The sequence below is a fragment of the Podarcis pityusensis genome (genome assembly GCF_964106645.2).
Source record: "Podarcis pityusensis genome assembly, chromosome: 3".
Lineage (NCBI taxonomy): Eukaryota > Metazoa > Chordata > Lepidosauria > Squamata > Lacertidae > Podarcis > Podarcis pityusensis.
The window spans coordinates 34,040,741-34,056,465 of NC_138026.1; the positions used below are offsets into that span (position 1 = coordinate 34,040,741).

The 15,725-nt window shown below is 43.1% G+C and overlaps 2 protein-coding genes across 2 annotated transcripts in view; one reads left to right on the top strand and one right to left on the bottom strand.

Moving 5' to 3' along the window:
- Positions 1 to 15,725, top strand: part of LOC308472828 (uncharacterized protein) — a 126,024-nt gene that overhangs the window by 76,122 nt on the left and 34,177 nt on the right. The gene's annotated exons all lie outside the window — the stretch shown is intronic.
- LGSN (lengsin, lens protein with glutamine synthetase domain) lies at positions 563 to 11,958 on the bottom strand. Its single transcript, XM_080998248.1, has 4 exons — positions 11,917 to 11,958; positions 7,973 to 8,918; positions 5,865 to 6,031; positions 563 to 2,813 (listed from the first exon to the last, which is right to left on the bottom strand). Exons 1-4 carry the CDS (start codon positions 11,941 to 11,943, stop codon positions 1,614 to 1,616), a joined length of 2,340 nt encoding a protein of 779 aa, XP_080854374.1. The 5' UTR covers positions 11,944 to 11,958; the 3' UTR covers positions 563 to 1,613.

Sequence of the window (15,725 nt, forward strand, 5' to 3'; positions counted from 1 at the left end):
GAAATATTTATGTAACATTCACAGACTTTAAAAATATAGTGAATATGAGTGGGTTGATCTAGCTTTCTATCTAGGGGACACGGGTGGCGCTGTGGTCTAAACCACAGAGCCTAGGGCTTGCTGATCAGAAGGTCAGTGGTTTGAATCCCCGCGACAGGGTGAGCTGCCGTTGCTCGGTCCCTGCTCCTGCCAACCTAGCAGTTCGAAAGCACGTCAAGTGCAAATAGATAAATAGGTACCGCTCCAGTGGGAAGGTAAACGGTGTTTCTGTGCGCTGCTCTGGTTTGCCAGAAGTGGCTTTGTCATGCTGGACACATGACCCAGAAGCTGTCTGCCGACAAACGCCGGCTCCCACGGCCAGTAAAGCGAGATGAGCGCTGCAACCCCAGAGTCAGCCATGACTGGACCTAACGGTCAGGGGTCCCTTTACCTCTATCTATCTATCTATCTATCTATCTATCTATCTGTCTGTCTATCATCTATCTATCTATCTATCTATCTATCTATCATCTATCTCTGTGAACACTGCATAGATAATTGCACAATTTCTGTTCCTGACCTTGGATGAGCATGCAAATTACGGCAATTTCCATTTCCAATTGTGTTTCCAGTAGAATTCTCTGAATCCCTACATGCGGGAGCATTCTGTGAGCAAAGGTTCATTCATACCCCACTGCTGGAAAAAGGATACAGCTTTTTTCAGTTTCCCCCTTCCCAGTGAAGCCCACCCCCAAAATCTACTTCGGATGGTTAGGGTACCTTTCAACTCTAGGGTGGGGGTGGCAAGACTCACATCCACCAGTGACATCCTTCACTGGATTGTGTCACCGTGTGTCTAGAATGAGTCCTTCTGTTTGCCAAATGGAACTCAGGATCCAAGCCATAGTTCAGCAATTATTCTTCTAAGAAGTATAAAACTTTTAGAACTTAACTTAAAATAAAACCACTCCCTGATGGACAGAGCTACACTTGAATAGACTTTATCTTATATGTGAATGGTTCCCAGTTGCTGTATACAAAGCTGAAGAAAACAGCATTGGAATTATTTACAACCTTTTTTATTGGTGACTGATCTTCATGCTGGAGCTTTTCACAACTTCAGTTCAGCACTTTACTGCAAAACTGGTACTGAAGGAAACAATCGAGGAAATAAGTGTGTACAATACAGCACAGGATTTCACTAGCCAGCTTTGTTTTTTTCAGTATGCCAAACATATAGAGAACTCTGGGGCAAAGGAATCAGGGTGCTCTATATGCCAGCTTTTGAAACTGAAAAAGCCTTATTCAAGAGCATCTATATTTACTACAAAGCTATGGAAACCAATCTTTCTACCAATAAACAATTCTAATACTCTGTATAGCATTTAACAAGTGTTCAGAGTAATGCATTCGCATTATCTGGGTGTGATCCTTACAACAACTCTGTAAGGTAGGTCAATTTTATTATTTCCCATGCTGCAGATGAGAGGACTGAGGCTGAGAGAGAGCAGTTTGCTTAAGACTGCCCCGTGAGTTCATGGCAGAGATGGGATTCAAACTGGAAACTTCTTGATCCATAGCTCAGGCTCTTAGCCATAACACTACAGTGGCTCTCAAAATGCCATGCACTTGTGCTAGATAAAATATTCTAAAAATTTATTCCTTTCCACGTCCATCTCTTCATTTTCCATCTCATACTGTTTCATAGCGACGAAATACCGGACAAAGGTGTTACCTAGGGCTTCCCGGATGCACTCATCTTCCTGAAGTGCAATGAGAGCATCTTCCAATTTCAGCGGGATTGTTGCAACTTTGAACTGAGCAGTGCTCTGGATCTCCTCTGATGCCTCCTGGAAACTGAGTCCTCTCCTTATGCCATCCAGACCAGCAGCGATAGTAGCAGACAGAACCAAGTAAGGGTTTGCCATTGCTGAACCTAGCCTGCTTTCAATCCGAGTTCCTTTCTCGCCGTGACTTTTGACGTTAAATGCACAGCTGTTATCATTCCATGCCCACTTCACAGACACCATCTCCTTGGAATCCTTGCGGTACACATTGTAGCGTTTACGGCAGCCGGTGGTTGGAGCCATCAAGCAGCTCAGAGCTGCAGAATGCACCAATAACCCAGCAAGCCAGTTCTTCCCTATGTCGGTGAACTCGGGGGCTCCGGAACCAGAAGAAAACAAATTATTCTCCCCAGTGATATCCCAAAGGCTATGGGAGAGGATGCCTGAGTTGCAAAATCCATTCTCGGTGAAAAAGCTGGCAATGTAATTGTACTTTTTGGCCACTTCTTTAATGCCGGTGCGGAAGGTGAAGGCACTGTCGGCTGCACTGAGGCCAAACTCTGGCTGAAAAGAGATCTCCATTTGGCCAGGTCCTGTGGAAGACGAGAAACTCTCAATGTTCGCCCCGGCGTGATACATCCCATCAATGAGTTCCTGAATGAAACACTGGTCTTGGTTATTGAGCATGGTTGTAGTGGGGAAAGTGATCGTCTTTGAATTGATGATTTCGGCAATGCCATAAATGCAGAACTCGTAAGTGAAGGCAGAACGCAGGGCAAAGCCGTGGTCTTGGAGTTGCCCCAGCTGTTGTTTGGCAATGTGCCTGGGGGAAGTCAATAAAGGGTTGCCAGTTACAGCGAAGGAATCGCAGATCACTCTAGCAGTGTCTTCAGTCCATGGCAAAACCCGAAACGTTGATAATTCAGGACTCAGGATTATGTCACAGTTGAAATTGCTGGCGCTTATATGGTTTATTTCATTATCCTTGGGATTCAGAGTCAGTTCAAGGTAACCTCTGGGCATGGCAACACCATGGATTGCTTTGGCCTAAACAGAGGGAAGAAACTTTTAGGATTTTGCTGTAGTCACTTTGACACTGCAATTATAAGGTACAATTATGATTACAACAGTGAGAAATGCTATGCCTGTATGAGTTCAAATTCTGCGGAAGGGTAGCTGTGTGTCTGATTTTACAGAGGACAGTCCTTTATCTGAAGGGCTGTCCGGTGCAAGACCATTTCAAAGATACAGAACCCTAAGAAGGGAGAGCAGGAGCCCTGAAGCAGCCACCAACAATTAAAAGCACCAGGACAGCAGACTGAGCAGACACAGAATCTTTTCCATTAAACTGAGATTATTTCTAGTTCAGCTATAGTATATTTCTAAATTTGAATCTATACATATAAATTAACACATGCAAATTTTATGCTAATATGCATCTTCTTTTGCCCTTTTAATTCTGATGATGGACTTCCTCTTTCTTGGTTATATGTAAGGGGTCATAAAGAAGGCTGATCGCTGAAGAATTGATGCTTTTGAATTATGGTGCTGGAGGAGACTCTTGAGAGTCCCATGGACTGCAAGAAGATCAAACCTATCCATTCTTAAGGAAATCAGCCCTGAGTGCTCACTGGAAGGACAGATCATGAAGCTGAGGCTCCAATACTTTGGCCACCTCATGAGAAGAGAAGACTCCCTGGAAAAGACCCTGATGTTGGGAAAGATGGAGGGCACAAGGAGAAGGGGACGACAGAGGACGAGATGATTGGACAGTGTTCTTGAAGCTACAAACATGAGTCTGACCAAACTGTGGGAGGCAGTGGAAGACAGGAGTGCCTGGTGTGCTCTGGTCCATGGGGTCACGAAGAGTCGGACACGACTAAACGACTAAACAACAAAAAAGGGGCCACACTTCAAAAGCAGGGATGTCAGCAACTTGTTCCATAAGGGAGTTATGCACTGTATCTCAGAAGAGATATATCCAAAGATTTCTAAGTGTCCAGTGGGACCTCTAGCATCTTTTCTTTGAACAGGCACACACAGAGTACATTGGAGGTTGCCAATAGGGTTGGGAAATAAAAAGGCCCAGGGAGCATTTTGGTTGTGTGGTTCTCTGGATTGTGGTATAGTTCACTAACTCTTCAGTGAACTTCCTCTGTGAAAGGTTAGCAACCAGCTGCGTCTCAGGTTGCACCCTGTTTACAACTTCCTCCTACTTCTCACACTTCCCTCTTGGACCTCATGGCTTCCTTGTTCTACTATAGACTAGTTAGCTAGACTAGAACTGGGAACTTTTCTATCCAAGTATCTCTTTTCCATATCTACAAGGTTAGTTTCCTTACATACAAGTGTGTGATTGCAACAGAAAACATCTGCTCCAAGGTTCACTCTCTTAATACTAGTTTGCCCTGCATACCCAAAGGGTTTCAACAGGTAATTAGAACAAAATAATCCAACAAATTTGTTAACAGGTGACATTGGCCAACCCGACAATAGGTGGAATCCTACTGGTGCCCTTGGTTTCAGGGAAGGGCTTGCGATCCTGCAGACACCTTCACAAATGGGAGAAGAGGGGAGGTGATTTATCTTAATTGTTATTCCCTTTACAGGCCCCCACCCCACATTCCACCCTGTTCTGGGAGGTCCCCCAACACTTGAGGGGAATGAAAGAGGTCATAACCTGAAAGAGGGGGGAATTGAAACATGTTCGAAAATCACCCCAAACCAAACAACTTGCCAATGTGACAATAAATGAAGGCAGAAAGATAAGAAGACGTGCAGCAGTCCAACGATCAAGTATAGAAATGTGCAGGTAGAAACAGAACCACCTGGATGGGAGGCAGGCAATCAACTAGTCCTTTGGTTCTGCAAAGGGGGAATAGAATTCCTAATAACTGCCTCCTCTCTCTATTAGCAGAGGCATACGATGGATCAAAAGCTCCTTCCAAGAATCCAACAGCATCCTATGTCAGTAACCTGTAATATTGTACATGTGGTTAGACCTAGTCCTGCACACTTGTGCTCATCTTACATTCCAACTTATTTTTTATTTTATTTTGAAGAACATCAGATGATTTACACTTTCACTTCTACTTTAATTTGAGCTTGGGTTGGGGATATATCAGACAAGTTCAGGTTAATTTGAAAAGGGTGAGCCTGGCTCCCTGCACTTTGAATTGAGTGATGGGTGAAAAGATGGTCCCATTACCCCATCGCCTTTCAAGAGCATTAAATTCCCTGGAAGAGAGTTCATTTCTGCTAATGCCTAAATGGCATCAGTGAAAGAAAATTGGATCTGAGCCCATAGCTTCAAAACTACAGCAAGATGTAAGGACAAAATTAAGAGAAAATTGCCTTTGGGGCTTCAAAGAAGTTTAGAATGAAAGCAAGGTTTTACTAGATTTCCAGTAATGCCAGTATATATTTTCACTCAATGGAACCTGAAATATTCATGACACGGTTATAGCTAAAATGCAGCATATAAACCATCCATGCTGAGTATCACATAAACAATACACCAAAAGGCCCTTAGAGGTCACTACTTTCTATACAGCTGCTACCAAATGCTTCATAATATGACTCATATTTATTAGAACACCAGCATCACTAATATTATTATTAAGCCGTCATGCATACAACAGTATTTTCTTATCTGATTTAATCGCTGAAAAGGGAATACTTCCAAACTAGAATGATTCCCATGCTATCACTTCAGTGCCTTTTGTAATTTGCTCTTGGCCTCCTCCTGCAATTTGCCGATGTCAAATAAAACAGGATCGTTGTGCATGTTGCAAATGTTTAGAAAAAGAAAGATAAATCTGGGGGAAGGCGAGTCTTGGGTGTGTAAAGAATCAACACTGACAAGTTCTCTTAATTAGATTTGCATTTCTTCAGGGCTGAGGAATGACCGCTTTGGCAGGGGGGCAGCAGGGAGGAGATGAAATAAGCCTTATGGGGTACCAATGAACAAAGGAGGAAATATATGTTGTGTAAACTGGAATTGTATTGTACATGGCAAAGGTCTGTGGTATAGCAAGTTGTCTCTTCATGGCCTGAGAACACAGAAGAAGACTTGCTACAGGGGATGGATAAACGTACCCGGAAAAAACGAGACGGGATGCTCTTTGATCTTGACACGCCATGAAGGTCGGCTGCTTCAAACCTGACAAAACGTATATTGTCTCTGGACATCTGTTCTTTAATGCGCTCAATCTCAGAGACCAAGTGAAGGGGAATGCTCTTTACACTGGGATCTCTGCTGTGTTCTAAAAATGAAAATACACTTGATCAGGTCAAAATTTAAATATTTGCCATCAACATGTCCACACTGGTATATCTTTTCAATGCAGTACGCGATCCCACACAAAGATCAGTACAGTGGTACCTCTGGTTACGAACTTAATTCGTTTCAGAGGTCCGTTCTTAAGCTGAAACTGTTCTTATCCTGAGGCGTGCTTTCGCTAATAGGGTCTCCCTCTGCGCGTGCGCCTCCAGCGAGCGATTTCCGTTCGCATCCAGGAGCAGCTACTTCCGGGTTAGCGGAGCTTGTAACCTGAAGCGTTCGTAACCGGAAGCGTTCGTAACCAGAGGTACGACTGTACACGTAAGCATCTTGATTCTAATGGTGTGAAGCAGAAAAGCCTCTGGTGCAGCATGTCTTAAGGCTCAACAAGATACACTTTGCAAATAATAACTTAGCAATACACCTAGATAACATCTGTGTATATGCAACGTATAAATGGTGAAACATTTTAGGTGGTAATCAACTGAAGTTTACTCAGAGTAAGCCTATTGAAATTAATGGACCTAGCTTAGTCACGTTCATTCATTTTAATGGAGCTACCCTGAGAAAAATCTAGCTGAATGCACCCCCCGCCAGAGCCCCACAGATTTCAAACAGGCCTCTGCTGCTCTCAGACAGCTGGTTTTTCACTCATTATTAACAGTTGTAGTCACTAAACTGCCGGAAGCAAATGCAACCAGTTGTCTGAAGGGGTCTAATTATGATATAGTTTTGATAAGATGCAAAAATCTAGCTTTCTGGATTCTGGGTGGCCACAGATTCAATCATTTGTTGGACTCATTTATTCAGATTAGTTCCGCATGATTGATACGTGCTACTTTGGAGCCAATTAAAACTGTCTCCAAATTTTGCTTAATCCACATGCAATCCAAAGTGAATTTGCAGGGTTCCTGCTCAGGCAATATTTCTTTATGAATTTCATGGGCCTTTATTAAGTTTCAATAATGTTAGCCAGGTGACGTGCAGGTGAAGAGCTTGACACAGCCCTGGTTCTCTATTAAATGATGTATTTATTATTACAGTTTATAGCCCTCACTTTCTGCATGGAACACCCAAGGCAGAAAGCAATGGATTGGATGAATCTGAAGGAGCCTGTTCAGGGAAAACTTCTACATGCATTTCATTAAAATTAGCTTTAAAAAGTTCTGCTCAGGAAAGTTCTGCTCATTCCAGTGTGGTATAGTGGTTAGAGAGCTGGGCCAGGACCTGAGAGGCTTGGGTTCAATTTCTCACTCAGCCATGAAGCTCACTGGGGACAATCTGGGTTGGAGCCTTCCTGTGCCCCCTCCCATTAGAGCAGAGCAGGCATAGGCAAACTCGGCCCTCCAGATGTTTTGGACTAGTAATCAAAGGATTCCCATCATCCCTGACCACTGGTCCTGCTAGCTGGGGATCATGGGAGTTGTAGGCCAAAAACATCTGGAGAGCCGAGTTTGCCTATGCCTGGAGTAGGGGATATCTCCATGGTGCCCGTGTTTTTCAAGAGCTATCCTGCAGCTTTCCCCCCTCAGAGTTCATGCTTTCATGATACTTCTGGCTGCTCTCCTTATTGGAGCTACCAAAAATGACATTTTTTTGCTGTGGGGGGTGGAGTGGAAGCAAGCATTTATCTTTTGGCAAAAATCATCGGGGGGGAGGCACTGATAATGACACAACACAGGCACCCACCTTCTTCTCCCCTGCCGAGCCCTAATTACTGAGTTTGAATGGGCTCCTCTGGCCCTCCCACTTGTGGCATTTATACACACACGCACACACCTTTTTGATGCACAATGTCCTTGTATACCATAAACCACACAAGTCTGTGTTATCAATAAAAAGAAGACAAGGCAACACTTCTGTTTAACTGGGAAGACTCCCATCCCTATATGGTGTGCTGCAGGCAAAGTCTTAACTTCCTTACCAGATGTGGGCTCAAATTTAGCTTCTGAAGCACTGCCTGCATTGGGGGAATGTGTCTGTTGCCTCCCAGGAGAATGATCCATATCTTCGCTTTCGGATGGCTGCTTATCCAACCCAGCAGAGCTGTGCAGCAGGGGTGGCTTCCCTGCTAGCCCTGCTCCTGGCTTGCGCCCAGAGAGGACTTTCTGATCACCTCCTCTTAAATGAGGGTGAAACATTTCCATGTAGCTCCTTTGATTATCACTAGACTTCAGCGGAAGTGTATGGGAAGAGGGACTTCTGGGCTTGCCACTGTTCCTAACCCTGGTACTCAGCACTGGGCTTTCTCTCAACAGGTTTTTCAACTCTTGCAAAGTTTCTTTGGAAATTCCAGAGCCCAAAGCTAAAGAGACTTTGCTTTCATCTTTTTCCTGGGTTGCTGCATGATGGTCCATGTCCTTTTTCTCAGTCATGTGGAACTTCCACTCCTTCTCTGCTGTGTCAGGTTTCTCTTTATCATTTCCTGGTGTTTTTGTATTCTCCCTGATTCTTGCTGTATTTAGACACACAACTTTCTCTTCTTTGCCATCTAAATCTGTTTTCGGTGCATGGTCTTCATTGCCGAAATTTTCTATTGCCCCATGAGCTTCTGGGCTGCTTTTGTGAGGTTCCTCTCTGCCCTGCTGTGGGTCTTCTGTTGTATGACAATATTTGGGAGGGCTCTCATCTGCTTCCTGCATTGCTGGGAAGCCTGGTGGTTTCTGAAGAAGTTCGTCTGTACATAGCTTGAGGTGAGCAAGCTTTCTTCGATGAGAGAGAGAATCAGAAGTGTTTCCAGGGTGAGAAGTGTCCATAGTTTCACATCCTGCTGTAAGGTTCTGCTTCCCAGTGACTTTGACTCCTCTTTTTCTTCTTAATCCACACATGCAGTTGCCATCAACTTCCTCAGTTTCATTTCCGGCAGTGCTCTGCAATCATCAGCAAATATAAACAATATGCTCTGTTCAAATAAAATATGCAGCCCTCTTTAATTCACACTTTATACATTTGACATACTTACGGAATTGATACATTCCATAAACCCAGGCCCAATGCACATTGTAACATCCACACTGCAAGGGGATTTAGACCACAACCTAATCAAAGCTCGCTCTTCTGTTAAATGTTTAATAGAATCCAATATATAGATATCTCATCTTGTTTTCTTATCCTTAATCTGACAGATTATGGACAATCTAGCACCAGTCAGACAAGAAAGCAGGACATCCAGGGACCTGCCTTAATTATTATTGTTATTATTTTTATTATTATTACTATTTGTATACTGCTCTATACCCATAGATCTCAGGGCAGTTCACAACATAAAATTACAATATTAAAAAACCACAAAATACATAACAAAAATAAGAACAGAAACAAACCAATAATCCCCATTCCACAACACATTTAAAAGGACATTGGATGTCAATCAACCAAAGGCCTGGTTAAAAAGGAACGTTTTCACCTGGCATCTAAAGATGTATCATGAAGGCGCCAGCCAAACCTCCCAGGGGAGAGCATTCCACAAAGAGGGAGCCACTGCAGAAAGCACCCGTTCTCCTATTGCCACCCTCCAGACCTCTCATGGAGGAGGCACACATAGAAGGGTCTCAGAGGACAATTTCAGGGTCCAGGTAGATTCATATGGAGAGAGGCGGTCCTTGAGGTACTGTGGTCCTGAGCCATTTAAGGCTTTATAGGTCAAAACCAGCACTTTGAATTAGGCCCAGAAACTAATTGGCAGGCCAGGGTCGGTGTAATTTGCTCAAACTGTCTTGTCCCAGTAAGCAACCTGGCTGCTGAATTCTGCACCAGCTGAAGTTTCCGAACCGTCTTCAGAGGCAGCCCTACATATGATGCATTGGAGTAATCTAACCTAGAGGTTACCAGAGCAACAACAACCATAGTTAGGCTATCCCTGTCCAGATAAGGGCGCAGCTGGGCCACCAGCCAAAGCTGATGGAAGGCTTCCTCTTATTATAATTAAGTCTCCAATCATTTCTTGATAAAGGAGGTCTGCTTGGAAAGTTTGCTTGTCCAAAAGGTATTTTCTTAAAAACATTGTCTTCTTGAGTCTTTAAGTAATCCTGCATTCTGTATACCAAACAGCTAATTGTTCACTCCATCCCAAAGTCTCAATTAAGTTCTTCCTATCAGAAAGGAAGTGGAGTTCCCACAGCGGGGAATGAACAAAAAACTAAATTATACAAAGTATGAATGGAAAACATTCATCAATATTTCATCTCTCCCCAGTGAGATCTTCAGGAAAAGAAAGCAAGAGAAAGAGAGAAGAGTTACAAGAAAGATAGTTTTACCTTCTCTAAAAACACTGGAAAGCAAAGGATTTAAGAGATGGGAATACTGGGCCTTAACAATGTATGGTTTGAGAGAGGTGTGTGTGTTTCAGAGAGTTTAGAATGATCTGATGCTAAGCTGCTCCACAGGGCAGCAGATTGTGGTGCCAAAGTTCTGTGGTGGAAGACTGGGGTGGCTAAGCTGTGTCCCACGTACCCAATCTTCCCTTAGGACTCTAACACACCACACATTTTCTTTTTTTAAAACCAAGTTTCAGTTTTAGCATTTTTATTTTTTGTATGCAATACACAAAAGTGTGGGTTAAGTTATTGCAAATTTAAGTTAAGTCTGCTGCAACTGGATTTCTTATGGACAGTGTCAATCCTGAATGCGTTGGATTTGTGACTATTATGCTCATTTGCCTTCAGTAGCAGTAAAGCTCTGCTGGATGAAATACAATTGCCTCTGGTCTATTTTGGGGGAATCCTGCAACGTGTTTAAGTTTTTACTCTGCTAGCTATACATTGGAGTTCTGCTCTGGCTCAATATTGAGTAGAATTCCATGACAGATCCACACAGATTGTCTGTGTGGATGGCAATCTTAATTGTTGCTGAAATTTTTTTTTCTAATACAGCACAAGTTGGGGGTACAATCCAGCATTTTAAGGCCCCGTAGAAAAGTTTAGCAACTGCTTCATCTCTCTCCCACTCAGATCATTAGAAGTTGATGGCCAGGAGCGTCTTACCCATAGAGGCTAGTGGCGCGGGGCGCCGGGGTGCCAAGCTCTGGAGGCTGGACGCAGCACCTCCCAGCATCAGCTTGCCACCCTCGCCCACCTCTGCCATGCTGCGCCGAAGCAGCGCCGCACCCGGAGCCTCCGTCTGCTGTGGCCACAGCGGCACAAAGCGACCAGCTGAGCTGGGAGGCGCCGCGTCCAGCCTCTGCCTCTTCCCCACCGGAGGAGCCGCCCTCCAGCCGCTGCCTGCCTCCTCCAGCCCCACCAGCAGTGCTGTCCTCCCTAAAGAACTCTGGGAAATGGGGGGTGCACCGGACGGAGCTTTGCACCATGGCACCGGATATGCTTAAGACAGCCCTGCTGATGGCTTATGCCTTAGATTTGTCCACTGAAGCACAGACAGCGCTGATTTAATTGAATTCCCTTCCTGACATGTGTACTGCACACAAATAGTTAACCTTTCAGCTTAGCACAGACAACTAGCTGACTTTGGAGGCTTTTAGCTCAACATCTAACTTCAAAGGGAAAATGCTGCTGCTTGCTAAGCACACAGTGCATCAAACACCCCAAACTTTGCCTGTCTAGCAGTTCCAGATCCAAGACATAAAGCGATGATGTTTGGGACTGATTAAGTTATTACCTAACACTGCATGCTCAGTCTAATTTCTTGAAATCAGTCTTCTGCTTGTTTATTTGTTTGTTTGTTTGTTTGCTTGCTTGCTTGCTTGCTTGTTTGTTTGCTTGCCAACTTATTAAGGTTACTTCCCAATATTTTCAATGCACTATTTTTCACCAAACAGTGCAATGGAGATTCTTTTTCCTCACCACCATTCATAAGCAAAGCATGCACCTAGCAAGTTTTGTTTACATCATTCACAACACACATATGTTTTACCTGGCCATTGGCATCTTCTTTGTCCATCTCCTGCACATTTTGGTTCCAGCTCTCATTCAATATGGCTAAGGAAATGCACCCAGTATTTATGGAGGTGTCTACAATGGACCTATCTGCAACAAACATGAGCTAGCACAGAATTTCCAGAAGCTCCTCTCTTCTGGGCCAATGATCAACTGGGGGAAAGAAGCCATAGAAAGGGTTGCAACCAGGAGGGTGCTTTGCTGGAATAGTTTAGAGAGAAAATGTATGTTTGTAGCCAACCAGCTGCCAGGAAACACAAGACAAAGAAAGCATAAAACAGTTTTGTTCAACTATTTTTTCCACAAGCTTTTTCTTTTGTTTTGTATGATGTAATTATTTTGTTGCTATTCTGAAACCCAACCTATTGATGCAGTTCTTAGGGCCATTCCAATAGCAAAGTGCTGTTGAACCCAACACAGCAAGAAAGGGCGCAGCACCAAATAGAATCAGCCTTGTGTGTCCCTTGCTAGATGTTGGTGGCCATTGTTTCGCTCGGCTCTTTGTGAAAAGGGTTCAGAATCTTGCTGAATGAACAAATTCGTATTGTACATGCCTTTGCCTGCATTGTTGTAGGTCAGGATGGGAAGGGATAGAAAGCATGTTGCTAAATGGGCATTTGGGTTCTGCATGTTTCATTAAACTGACTCAGCAGGACAAGAGACAAAGCTGAACAGCCTAGCACAACCCTTTGGGGGCTAACACTGGTTTCTGTTAGCTCTACAGTCATTGCAGTTGCAAGTGGGAAAGCCCTGTGTTAACATATAAAATTTTAGAGTGTGGGTTGGATAAGGCATGAGAACAGAACCATCTAAGGATTTGGGGTTATATCCAGTTATATCCAGTTAAGTCACACTCAGAATATTCCCCCTGAAATTAATGATCCATAGGCCACATTCGCACCATGTATTTAAAGCACTACAATGATACTTTAAGCACTCGTGGCTTGCCCCAAAGAATTCTGGGAACTGTAGTTTGTTAAGAATGCTGAGTTGGTAGAAGACCTCCCACAGACCTAAAATTCCCAGATTTCCCCATGAAGAGGGATGACTGTAGAAATTGTAGCATTGGGAGGGGAATTGTGAGTCTCTCAGCACCCTTGATTCAACCACCTCATTCTCCTGCAGGAACGCAACAGGCCTTTCTAGAAAATGCTCAAAATCTGGTAGCTAATTTCCAATTATTAAAATTAGAAGTTATTCCAGAACCCATTTGTTCAGGGCTGCAATATCAACTGCTACATCTGATCAGATGCTGAACAATATTTTACATCACCTAATAACACTCATAACGACACACTTTTCAACGTCTACATATTCAAGCTAACACGGATATGTGAATTAACCCTTATAGTCTTGGAAAAGGGTAGATAAAAGTATGTATGCAGATAGTGTGAGATTCCATTGGTTGGAATCAATTATATTTAATATATTTAATATGTTGCAACCTATCCCAATACCAAGAAACAGGATTTTGTTTTATTTTTCAGTTTCTGCTGTCCATTCCTCCCAATTAGGAGTTCAGACAGTGAGTGCAGGCCCCATGGATGGCTCAGTTCAAAGAGACTCGAGCCAAAGTAATGGTTGGTGCTGCCAACTTTGACAGCACTGCAAGCAAGGATCTGAAAACCAGTGTTTAGATCCTTCATGTCCATATGCAGGCTGCTTGCAAAAGTGTAAATTCATACTCCTAGCCGCAGCCCCATGCAGAGGCAGGCTTAAACACATTTGTTTCAATGAGCTGGTGAATTCATTAGAACTTATGGGCAATGCAGCTTTCTTGTATTATAATCTACAGCTTTTTAAATTATTGTGCATCACTTCAGAATGCATTTAAAAAGATGAGGGGGAGAGGAGGAGAGAGAGATTACTTCTCTAGAGTGTTTTAGGGATGGAGCTAGGATGAACATTGGGTTTGTTTGTCAAACAAATGAAAGAACATTGAGTTGTTTAATCATGTTCCATCTAATTATTGATTGCATTTAAATATGTTGCCAATCTTGATTACTAAAGCAGTATATTAAGATGGAAACTGATTAATTCAAATACATTGGCATATCCTCAAACTTTCAGTTCAGGTGCCTTTTAGAGGGGCAGACGGTAGCTCCAAAATCAACAGCAGGAGCCTTTAGCAATCGCAGGGAAGTCAGAAGCACTGGTAGAAAGTGGATATTAAAACTTAGAAAACACTCATTGCATTCAGAAGGCCCCATGTTCTGTACAAATTCCCATTTATTCTTCATCCATTGCACTCCCACCAATGGTTTGGGAAAGGAATGTACACATGACATTTGCCACAATCCATATCCACTCTATAACCTGCTGTTTCTTATAAAATACTGCATATTGATGGGTTCCCCCTCTTTCCCTCAACTAGTTTTGATCCAAATTGAGGGAAAAAGAACAACCTAGCTGTGTTTTAACTTTATGATGTGTACGCAGCCTTGGCCTCTTCTACCTGCATGTGGACAAGTGTAGGTTTCTGCAGCATTGCATCCTGATCCTGCTAAAGGCTTCATGGAATGCACTCCTGCTTGCCGTGCAAACTTTAAATCACTGAGGGTGCTTCCAGTGTGTCACTTCTTTGGGTGGGGATGGGGGGACGTTCAGTCGTACACCAGAAAATTAAGGTTGCACAATTATAGTTGTTTGGGAGGTCTTGCGCAACAAACCTGCTTCCTTAAAGACCTGGATTTCAGCAATAAGGAAAGTGAGGTTAGGGGAGAAAGCACTGGAAAGTGTGCGGTAACAAGACATTGGTTTTGATGCAACTGCCACGTAACCTCCCTAGAAACCAATCAGAATGAAAGCTCATTAAATAGCGAGCTTCATCTAAACCCCCTACAAAACAAATCAGGATGAGTACTCAATAAACAGGTCATCTGGAAGCCCCCAGACTGTAAAAAAATTGATAACTCAAAAACATTGGTGCCACTTTCCACTTTAGTGTAAAAGGGCTGAACTGGGAACATGGGAAATGTGTGTGTGTGTGCACCCAGAGAACACTGCTGTTAACTATAAGGATTTATAAGGGCTGGTGTTTCCCTTACCCAGAAAATACAGGGCACGGAACAGTGGGGAGGTGACTGAGCTAATGATGAACTTTCCAGATACTGATACTGTAGGAGGAGTATCAGGAAGACTGCATCAAATTTAATGATTACTTAGTTAAATATGTTAAGTTAAATTAACTGAAAACAGCTTGCAGATACTTAATTGGCTTAGGATTTTATTTAAGTTAAGTGATGAATTAATATGTTTAATTTCATAATGTGAAGAGCTAAGGATGTTAATGTTTAAGTTAAATTTTTTTAAGAACTGTGATTTGGAAAACCGTTAAAAGGACATGCAGTGAAATTCAACCAAGGGGAAGCGAGGAAGTCACTTAACAATATTAATAAGTGTAATTTTTAATAAGGCTATGATTCATGTTTGTTTGTTCTATGTGTTTGTTTGTTTATAATGTTGTGAAAACCAATAAAATAAATTGGGGGGGGGGGGAATGTTGAACTTTCCACAGCAAAGTTCAGTCCCTCACATACTCCAGGCATCTTCTTTCTAAGTGAATTTACACCTCAGAATTTGGGTTTCCAACAAGCCAGGGGGGTGACCTGGTCTAGCCTTCTGTGCATTTGAAGAATCTTGATATAAAGGAATCAGCAGGGGAAGCATTTGAAGGTGTGGTGCTAAAGCACAATTAACTGATAACATCTGTATATGAAGCTGTTGTTAAAAGCACAATAAAGAAGCGGGTAGCATCGAACTGCGGACTGATCTGAAGCCAGGTTT

Coding starts and splice junctions, on each gene's coding strand:
- LGSN (XM_080998248.1), bottom strand. CDS start 11,943: ATGGACAAAGAAGATGCCAATGGCCAG. Junction 6,032..7,972: donor TAAATTTGAGCCCACATCTG/GTAAGGAAGTTA, acceptor TTTCATTTTTAG/AACACAGCAGAGATCCCAGT. Junction 2,814..5,864: donor TCCCGTCTCGTTTTTTCCGG/GTACGTTTATCC, acceptor CCCTCTGTTTAG/GCCAAAGCAATCCATGGTGT.